At 34.2% G+C, this 11,379-nt stretch overlaps 1 protein-coding gene across 1 annotated transcript; it reads left to right on the top strand.

Moving 5' to 3' along the window:
• Positions 1-678: 678 nt before the first annotated feature.
• Positions 679-9,139, top strand: LOC139972916 (uncharacterized). Its single transcript, XM_071979226.1, has 8 exons — positions 679-805; positions 4,258-4,303; positions 4,880-5,049; positions 5,327-5,591; positions 5,911-6,125; positions 6,284-6,595; positions 6,972-7,233; positions 8,531-9,139. The coding sequence occupies exons 1-8, from the start codon at positions 725-727 to the stop codon at positions 8,845-8,847; spliced, it is 1,668 nt and encodes a 555-aa protein (XP_071835327.1). The 5' UTR covers positions 679-724; the 3' UTR covers positions 8,848-9,139.
• The last annotated feature ends 2,240 nt before the right edge of the window (positions 9,140-11,379 follow it).

The raw sequence follows: 11,379 nt of genomic DNA on the forward strand, positions 1-11,379 counted from the left end.
AGGGGGGGGGTCACCAAATTTGGCTTACATCCGTTATGGGGAAAGATCTTAGCAAACATGTTTACTTTGGTAAATGGGGAAATGATGATATTATTTCCATCATCTACAATACATATTGTAGTAGAACTTCAAAACTTACCAAAGCACTTCCCTATTTAACATTACAAGCACGTTGTATATGATGATAGCATTGACCGCGGAAACTAAAGTCTAACGAAAATGGAATATCATTATTGTTTCCTTACATTTTTCAACTGTTCTAGGATCAAATTGAATACAAAATCTACATATTTCATGGAGGCAGATGTTTGTGACGCATAAAGTCGTACGGTTAAGTGTTTCATTCAAACAAATGAGAATAATCTTGTTATACTTAACCCGCATCCTTGCATTAAATAAACACATCTACAAAACTGTAGATGGCAAATTCTCGTACAATGTGTAAATATTTCCGCAACGTGACGTAACATGTAGCAGTCTTTCTTGACCGACTGAAGGTCATCATATGGGATGGGTGCCTTGGAATCCTTATCTGTTTACAACTGAAAGACGGTGTGACGACGTATAAGTATAATGCGATCTGGCTGCGAGACAGCATTATTTTACAACTTTATAAATACACTTCATGTCATCCATTGTTTTCAGAACATCGAGGAAATTTCTTACCTCTGGAGATACATTTCATTTGAGTTGTCATTCGTATTATAGCAAGACATTCATAAATATGGAGCTTTCCGTGGCTGTTCGAGCACTATTAACATTCTTGTGCACAACAACCATCGCCTTTACGTCCTCGGAAGAAACGGTGAGTTAAACGTTTTTCAGTTTCTGTTCTTCATTCTTATAAATCACGTTTCTTTCTTGTTTGTTAGATGTTACCATTTAAACCTGGGTAGCATGTTTTAACGTGTTTCTTTCTTGCTTGCTGGATTATATAAATTCCCACTAAAATTCAGAAAAAGGTTATTACTTGATAGCCTGTTTTACAATTTTTAATGCAACATTCTTTTTTTTTAGAAGCTTATGCCGTTTGAATATTGCGACTGATATCATTTTTTTGGCGAGTTACAATTCTTCTTCAATAAATTCCTTCTTTCCAAAATAATAATCTATCTTCAGCAGCCTACAGAAGTGTGTTTTTGTTGTAAAATTTGCACTGCAACTTATCATAAAAAAATTGCATAACAAATTATATTTTCGGCTTAGCTACATTTGAAATTTTACCTTGAGGTTTTGCCTTGAGAAACGTTCTCTCATATTTTCAAATAATATCGCACGTTATCGCTTATGTATCCCTAAATGTATCTATTTAAACACTCGTCGCTGATTTGTGCAATATAACACTAACGCTTAAAACTAGAATCGTATGTTTTACGTAATGGCTTAGAACATAACCATTAACAATTTCAGAATAACATAAACATTTGTGAAAGTTATTTTAAGACATTTGAACAGTTATATCCTAGCTATTTTAGAAATTTTGATGTTACAACGTAACTTTGATGTTACACTAAATCTCATTAACCATCATCAAGTCTCTATATTTCCTAACTAGATACGGATAACTGTCTCTTTACAAATCGATTTGACTACATTAGTACGCTAAGTATTGAAAAACTACAGTATAGATTAATCGTACTCGAATTAAAAAATTAAAAAAACCTTTAGCTTGAATTTTTTTAATTCTAGTTAAAAATATATAATATTAATAATAATCATTATAATTGCAGTCCGCTTTCTGTTACATAAAATCACTCCACTTCTTGTCAAAGTAGGCGCCTTTGCCGTTACGCATGAACAAAAGTCAAAGTTAAATATTTTAAAAATCTATTGTATAATTGAGAAGATAGGTAAAAATTCTTGATCATTCCATTTTTTTTTCTCTTTGTCATATATGTTTTTAATTATTGTTGAGCGTTAAAAAATAAGAACTTATGGTCAATATATTAATATGATACTCAAAGAATCAACAAAGTTGTTTCAATATTACAGACGGAACTGTAAAATAATAACGTTGTGTGCCATTGTACAATCATAGACTTTCACATAGTTACTTCGCAAATAACTACGGTGATAACTTAGAAATAACAAATAACCCTTTATGATAAATTGTATAATTCAAATTCGTCCTCTTTGTCCTTGTATGTCCACTAACGTCATTTAACGAAACCGAGTTTATTTTCGGATTAAGATTACTTAAGTTTAATGTAGAAAGAACAAATGTTTTCAAAATTATCTACTATAATTTACTAATATATTCCAAATTAGTTTTATTTGATATATTTCTTAGTAGGCATTGGTATATCTTTGAAAAATATATAAACACCAATGCATTTTTTGCCTCACTGAATTGTTAGCAATTAGTTCCATGCAATACTGCACGGGTAAGCTTCACTGGCTTCAAATCTCTTGCAATAATATACTTTAGTCTATACCTTATTACCTTGTACAATTGTCAGAACTTTGAAATTATTGTTATTTAAAATTAATACTGTAATATCTTTGTGTCTATGTTTATCTCGTTCAAATTCGTCCTTCTCGTTGTCTTAAAAAGTACTTAGAAGTTCCAACTACCGCGCTCCCATGATTTTGAAGATTAATGCACAATTATAGAGTTTATGTCCCTTAAACTATCGAGCAATTAGTTGACAATAAGACCCTTAAATACAATATTTTGATACTCTTGTAATTTGACAAGTATCTGCATGGGAACTATACTATAAAGACTGTTGTCGACGATTTCGCATTATGACGTTTACAACAATTGCATCCTTAATTCGTTTTACTGTTCGTGTAATGTAAGGTTAACTCGCGTTGTAACACAGATAAACTAGTATCGGATATTGCCAGGTACTTGCACATGTGTTATCTTTTAACGCCTTGGTATATTTGCAATTTAAAGCATAATTTTTTGTATTTGCATCGGCCAATATCTCATGTAAACCTATTTGCATGCAATTGGTGCATTTCATACCGTTCCGTATTTCAACGTCAACCAATAGTGTACTTTCACTGTGTAAGAAAAGTCTTAAGTAATAAGTACAATATACGGTGTATACAACTCTTAATTTCTTTCATATACTCAGTTCCATTTCCAAAGACATAGCATGTTCTTTGTGTTTGTTTTACACATTAACTCACGTGGTAAACTTTATTCATTGAAGTATTTGATATGTTTTACCACGCTAGAAAACACTGACAAATATTTTATAAACGATAGGCTCAAATTATCATTTAACTCCAAGTCACGTCTTTAGTCTTCAAAAACATGACTCTCTTAATTGCAATCGTCGTTAATTTATCACCCCTGACAACGCTATACCGGGGACGATATCTGCGTAAAAGGTGTCAGAGGTTTTACTTTTGTATGTCAATTTGAGGATATGTATCAATACAAAAAGCATTGCTTTATTTCATTTCATGCAAACAAAATGAAACGATACAATTATGATAACAAAAACTTTCATTGTAAAATATACCGGTTCATAAATGTTGGGACGTTGTCCACATTGCCATGTAGTAAATTCATCATTTAAAGATTATTTGTCATGTTTTCTTCATGCACCGAAGTTACTACTTCTATAGACAAAATACAGACAAATCTCGATCTTAATTATATGCTGGAATGACTGTTAATATAAAAATTAATGTTCACAAACATATTTTGCCCACATTTGCGTTAATGTAAGAAAGTAAAATTCGAAATTATTTTCTATTAAGTTTTTATCGCTTACATAGTTTTGCGAAAAAATATATTCTATTTTCATCTGTTTTCCTTGAATGTATAGCTAATATATTTGCAATTTCTGGTGCAATTAAGAAAACAAGAATACTACACAAATAGATTGAGTTTAAATTCTAGCCAATGTTTAGTCACACAACCACCTCCACTTTCCTCCACACCCACCCCCCGCCTCCCCAAAAAATGATATATGGGATATATTTCCAGTCAATTCCGATGGTTTTTATACTCATTTCATCAAGTTGGGTACACATTTTAAAATTAAAATTTAATAATTGTATCGCTGTAATGGATGAAGTTATCAAACATCCTGACATAGGCAAGAATGTTTGTGAACAACCATTTAGATCATTAATCATTATGAAATCGTTTTTTTCCAACATTCTTAATTTGCCTGTACATGATTATTAGATAAATGAGATTGAAAAAAGGGCAATAGTTCTTTACAAACAGTTACAATAAATAAACATCACATATTGACATATATTTCTGATGACTCTTCTTCTCATTTAAAGAGTATTCATCGGAGAAGTTTACTTTCAACTACAGAGGATACGCAAAGTAAGATATTTCACCTTAACTGCTTTGTTTTTCATTCCATCTATATATGAAAAATGTAATTAACCAATATAAATGACTTTTGTTATTTCCAAGATAACTTTCTGTTTTTATTTCTGTTTCATTGACCGTATCTGTGTGAGACAGCATTTAGTATGTTACTTTCGACGACTTACAACAATGCAAAAATTACAACCTTTAATACCATGAACAAGACAAGAAATTTTGTGACAAATGTTTTATACTGCAAATAATATTGACTCCATCCACCGAAAAATATAATAAAGCAAAAAAGAGTTAGGGAATAGGAAAGAGAGGGAGAGAAAGGAATGCAACGTATTCTAACACAGGAAATGATATATGTACCAACTTTGATGTTAGGTTTTCATGTTACTTTTCAAGTTCCATCTTTCCTGTTGCGGTTTTAGCTATCTCCTAAAATCACAGAGAATTGTCAATTTCTCGCTGGATTTCCTTTAACGGTGAAGTATTGTATACGGTGACAAGGTTTTGTTACAAATTGAACACAGAGCATGCATATTATATAAGTTTTTAATGTTTTTTATCTCTTTATTACAGTGGCCCATTACTTCTTTTATCAACGTTCTGAATATCCAAAGGACTGCCGAGACGTTCAAAGTCAATGTTCTACTTACAACTCTAGCGGAGTATACATTATCAAGCCAGATGGATTTGAAGAACCATTTGAGGTGTACTGCAACAACAACGTTGTTGGAGGAGGCTGGACGGTACGTCTAAATGGAAATGTTGAAGTTATATTTCAAACGTGATAAAACCTTTCGTTAGCATGTAGGTATTTTGACTTAAAAGTGTAGGGGTAATAAATAAGTCGCATCATTCACTCAGCAACGTCGAAATTGGGAAATAGATATTATTTTTGTAGACGATCTTTCTTAATAGTTATATAAATGGATAACATAAATTGTACATTTCCTACTCGAGTACAATTGAGATGGTGTTTTTAATTGGTGATAGTGTACTCAATCTGTTTCTCTTCTTTTATAGGTCATACAACGCCGCGAAAGCGGAGCTGTTAATTTCAATAGGAGTTGGTCACAGTATCAAGATGGATTTGGTTTCCTCTCAACTGAGTTTTGGCTCGGCAATGACAAGTTATCACATTTGACGAACCAAGCTGACTACGAACTTCGTGTGGATATAGAATTATCTAATGGAGCTTATTTCTATACAACATACAAAGGTTTTCGTATCACTGATGAATGGGGGCAATATAAGGTTACACATATTGGCGCACTCGAAAGTAATGCACGTAAGTAAACAATAATAATGAAAAGTAAAAACGAAACGTTAATAATAATACAACCATAACAATAATAATAATATTCCACTTTTATATAGCGCTTTACAGACGATATGTTACCACTGGTCAATGATAACCTGTCCCAGAGACAATCCTTCTTTATACATATACATTTAAGTCGTTTTCTACAATCTTTCAATGTAGTTCCTTCTTATTTTACTATATAACTGTAAAATTTAAAAACGATCATATTTCATGGCAGAGGTACAGTACTTGCAAACATTCTTGTAAAAATTTGATGTCTTTTCTTGATCTTACCAACCGACAGCTACATTTCCCTCTATATGTCCTACGAACATGATCTACGGAACATGTACTTGCCAAGCAACATGTGAAGATCCCAACGGACAATCTGGTTGTAATAGAGACTGTTTGGGTACTGAGGGTTGCACCTGTCCAGCTGGTTTCTTAATGCAAGGGAGTGACTGCATCAGTGCGAGTGAATGCGGGTGTTTCGTGGCAGAGGCCAACTTGGTTATACCAGTGAGTATATATATGACTCATTTCAATATTACGTGACTATGTAAACGAAACAGAAACGAAACTTAGGCTAATTGACGTTGTGATCACACATAGTCTTAGAAAGAAAAATCAAATGTATAATAAATACTATATATTTATATTTTATCTATTTATTCTAGGATGGAGAAACATTCGTTAACGATGACTGCACACAAAAGTGTTCTTGTATCAATAATCAATTGATCTGTGAAGATTACAGATGTAGTACCAATGCTGTTTGTGATGTCAGGAATGAACTAAGACAGTGTTATTGTAATGAGGGATACGAAGGTGACGGTGAAAATTGTCCACCCTCAGTGTCCTATAGAGACTGCCAGGATGTTTATGACGCTGACCATAGGCAAGATGGCGTATATACAATCATGCCTACTGGGTGGCCTGGTTTACCATTCGAGGTAAATTGTAAAATGGAAAACGGCGGAGGATGGACCGTAAGTCTTCATTGAAACACTATGAATGTTTCAAGTATGTTTCTGTGATTTGTTTGTATGTATTAGTCTATTGTAAACGGTAATTGAAGTACGAGTTTATGTTTTCGGTTTGGTTGCACTTTTATATTCCTAACTATGGATTAAGTATGTTAAAAATACTTGAGTAAATGAAAATGGTGACAACCCTTAAAATTAACCTCCTCCTAAGAAACAAACAACGCTAAGAATTGTCTTAAGTTTATCAGACTGAAATATTATTCTAAAGATATATAGTCGTGAAGTATTCTTAAATTGAGTGTGTCTGTTAGCATGCTTCAACGACCCCCGTTACTTTATTTCTAAATTCCTTCATTATCCTTACCCGCTATCCTTACAGGTGTTTCAACGTCGTACTGATGGCTCTACGAGTTTTGATCAAAACTGGGATGCGTACAAAGACGGGTTTGGTGACATCAGGAATTTATGGCTAGGAAATGAAAAGCTTCATTACTTGACGAACCAGAGAAACTACAAGCTTCGCTTTGACATCACTACTTCTAGTGGAGCTGCTATATATGCTGAGTATACAGAGTTTCAAGTCGAGTCTGAAAGCAGCAACTACACAATGAATAAACTGGGAACTCGCAGTGGAAATACAGGTTTGTTGCATGTTTGATATTTGCCCCTTGCCATGGATAATAGGTCAAGTTGAAGTTACTTGTGTGTTAACAATAAACTTCATGAGAAAATGTTCGTCACTGTTTCAACACATCTTGATGTTAACTATTAACTCCAAAATATGCTCTTAGTACACTGGATCAGAAACCCTTTCAAAGAGGGTTAAGTGTAACAGTAACACCCCCACCTCCGTTCACAATTCACCGTTTCTACGGTTGTATAGAAAAGATAATTTAAAAGTCGATAACCCATTTCTGAGTATGTATGATAAACTTAACGCCTTAATTAGAACAAAAACAGATAGAAACAGAAAAAGTGAATTAATAATGCCACGCATATTGAACCATCTTAATTTGTTGCAATTAATGTGAAGAACCATCCTCACATTCGCCAGGTTTTGTTGTTGTAATATTGGAAAGCAATGAAAGTTTTGTCCCGAACGGGAATTGAGCCAGTGAGCTGAACAATTGCGAAAACAATATAGTCCCATCTGGACCCGTTACTTTAAAGAAACAGTATAGCGTTAGATATTTACCGTATCACCGTATCAATTGGATACCGTTGGTATCATTTACAAAATATTGAATTAATCTGACTAACCGATGAAAAATAATATATGCTGAATGAGAAAGCAGTCTAAGAACAGGAAATGTTATGGTAGAGCAATACGACCACATATCTTCAAAGAACGATTAACAGAGAATGGAGGTTTCCAGTAAACACATACTAGCCTACAAGATCTGTGAAACAATTATACCAGGAAGAGCCACACACCGTGGTTGAAGACAAAGACAACCCGTGACATAGATACAATTACAATGTGTAAATAATAACTAAAAACTAGTTAGTGGAAAGCCGAGGATTTAGTTCTCATTTACAATCAAACACAATATTTACTAATTTAAACATAATATTTAATATCATTAGACAATAAGTTCCTAAAGACAAGTTAGTTTCCATATTTAACATCATCCATTCAAATTAAAATCAATGGTCAACTCCATTGAGAAGAAAAACTGATTAAAATAAAGAGAAATAAAGAATTAATCAACTCATGAAGTATTTATAATGATCACGGAATTATCAAATTTAAAATGAATTCCGAATCTCTTTCAATGTGAATCCTCACCCCCCCCCCCCCTCCTTCCAAGTATACTGTAAAACTTATTTTATGTCCCAACAAAAGTGTGCAATGTGACAGTATACTTACATTTACGTTTTTACTTGTTTAATGACCAAGTATTAACCACTGATGTTTCTTGCTGTTTTCCTTCACAGGTTATTATCTCTCTAACAACAAAGGAAAACAATTCAGCACGCATGAACGAGACAATGACGAATGCGATACCTTCAACTGCGCAGAGAAGCACAAAAGCGGCTGGTGGCACTCGAATACTTGGTGCTCTTGTTATAGTTATAGCTATTGTTTTGATTTCCAATACAGCAGCAGCTGCACGGGATTTTGTACTATTGACAACCTCAATGGTGTCTACAATGGAGGCAACGGAGAAATGATCTCCTCTCACCCTTATTATTATTATAGTTCAAACTGCAGCCCCCAGTTCGTTGAAATGAAAATTCGACCATCCTCTTGAGTTCACGACGGATAGTCTGTCATGTGATTTCTCTCGAAACCATTGTGGAAAATTGAGTAGTAAAATGAATAAATATTTTTCTTTATGACAAACACAAATCAACTGGATGAAACGAGCCCTTGTTAGTGTCTGAAAAAATATATTAAATTATGTATCATCTTCGAGGATTTTAACCTCTCAAGAAAACTTGAATGAGGATAGTTTTTGGTCAAATGGGAGTGCAAGATTGAAAAACAGTAAATATTCGTTAATCTTCAGACACATTGCTGAAAATTCCTTTATTTGCAATAAGTATCTTTTAAACTAATAATGCTCTGAATTGCAAAGAATATAAATTAACAAAATGGAACAGGATCATATATGTGTCTTTACTTGTTTTATTGTGTTTAAATCCCTAAAGTACAGTAACCAGCGGTGGTTTCGGGAGCTCCCCCCTCCAGACAAATATCTTGCCACTACCCCCACCCCCCCCCCCCATGACAATGGTGGCCATATTGGTCGAAAGTTACAAAACTCACTTAAGGCTCAGTTAAAACAGTTCGCGGTTGACGTTTATCCGTAATTCACGGATATTTTCAAATTTATTCACACCAATTGCGTATGATGTTAAATATTATCCTATCATTTTGCTTTCTGTTATCGCTACGAGGCCCTCATCCCCCTCCCTCCGTCACACACGCTACCCACGAGATAACCTGCAACCATGTTTGTTACATCATGTGTATGATTATAACCTGCTACAATCGTTTGTTATATCGACCGCCCGAAGTTAATCTGATATTGTTATTTGGACGCCGCAGTATGATATATTACGTAATTTCAACATCGCCCGTGTGTTAGAATACGCTCACACATATATTTAATGTATTAAGAAGGATGGACTACGGCGATGGGAAACAGTTTTGTAGTGGCTGGATGGAGCCTAAGTCGATGAAACTGACCGTCATATACAAATGTATTAAAACCAACATTATAGTAAATCATAGAAAATGAGATAGCTTAAACTGTACTGTTGGTAAATAAATAGTCCATAACAAAATTAGAACTTAAGACAACACAATTGAAAAGTAAACCCAAAACTAAACCCATTTGTCAAAATCCCAGGCTGTACCATTTATGAAATTTTCAGTTTATCCAATTTCTAAATTTGATTTGGCAAATAACAAATCTTACTGAAAACAAATATTCTTCCAATTATATAGAAACACATAGGATTTGTGTAGACAAAGTGTGAGCGATGCATCTATGTACTGTAGTATGAGAACAGAGCACACGGGGTTATCAGCTAAGAGTATAGTGACTTTGTCCAAGCGCGTAGTCAGAAGGCCAGTCATCCCCCCCCCCCCATAAATTTAAGAAAAAAGGAGAAATGGGGACCATTAGCGGGGATAAATTGGAGAACAACGTAAAAAGATTTCACACGAGGATTCAAAAATGTGGAAATTTGAATACCACATTCCCATTCATGACTGAAAAATTTCTTTCATAGGCATTGGTGTTTTCAAACTACTCAGTTTGTTTGCCTTTATTTACTCGATTTGGCTGGTGAATTCTCTAAATTTGACGGTTTGTGTTACAGAAAATCTGACAAACTTGCTGTAGGCTATAAACTTTAAACTGATATAAATATCGGCCGATTGTATCAAATTTCAAGTCCCCTAAGCCTCTGAAGTCCACCAAACTGTATAGCTTCTAGGGACTCCGCTCCATGATTCCACGCAGACAGCGCAAAACGTTCTCGTTGACAAGTCATTAAACTGAATCCGCCCAAACCCCTTAGATGAAATCCTGTATATGCGCTTGACTTTCTCTACAATTTATCAAGGTCATATTTTTAGTCGGAACACACCTTTAGCAATTTAGCAGATGGAACTCAGAAAGTGAACTGTTTAATTTGGTTTAGAAACATTCATAACAGTACCGTTACCATAGTTTCAAGTGTTTGGGAATTGGTCAAATTTCAAAGGTACGAAACTTGCCCCAACCACTCGAACTTTTTGCACCCCTCCGTCAGCCCACGTCCCAGACGAAAAGTCTGGTGACGCCACTTTTAAAGTATAAACATATTTTACGGAAGTAAATCCCTTAAAAGAGAGAAAAACGTCCATATTGTATCATTATACCTTTCATAATAATTTACAGTTAAATATAATGCGTTCTTAACTAAAAAAGACGAACATTGAATTAGAAGACATTTGTACGACTCAAACTAATTATGCTTTCAGTTGCAATGAACATGAATTAACAAAATGGAACAGGATCATATATGTGTCTCTAATTGTTTTATTGTGTTTATATCCCTAAAGTACAGTAACCAGCGGGGCGGGTTTCGGGAGCTCCCCCTCCAGTCAAATGTCTTGCCCACCCCTAATGACATTGGTGGCCCAAAAAAACATATTGGTCGAAAGTTACAAAATGCATTTAATGCTCAGTTAAAGTATAAACATATGTTACGGAAGAAAATCCCTTAAAAGAGAGAAAAACGTCCATATTTTATGATTATACCTTTCATGATAGTTTACAGTTTAATAT

This window comes from Apostichopus japonicus, chromosome 9 (assembly GCF_037975245.1).
Source record: "Apostichopus japonicus isolate 1M-3 chromosome 9, ASM3797524v1, whole genome shotgun sequence".
NCBI lineage: Eukaryota > Metazoa > Echinodermata > Holothuroidea > Aspidochirotida > Stichopodidae > Apostichopus > Apostichopus japonicus.

Excerpts from the sequence above, each read along its gene's own strand:
- LOC139972916 (XM_071979226.1), top strand. The coding sequence starts at position 725 with ATGGAGCTTTCCGTGGCTGTTCGAGCACTATTAACATTCTTGTGCACA. Across the intron at positions 806-4,257 it reads TTACGTCCTCGGAAGAAACG|AGTATTCATCGGAGAAGTTT; the intron begins GTGAGTTAAACG and ends TCTCATTTAAAG. Across the intron at positions 6,126-6,283 it reads AGGCCAACTTGGTTATACCA|GATGGAGAAACATTCGTTAA; the intron begins GTGAGTATATAT and ends TATTTATTCTAG.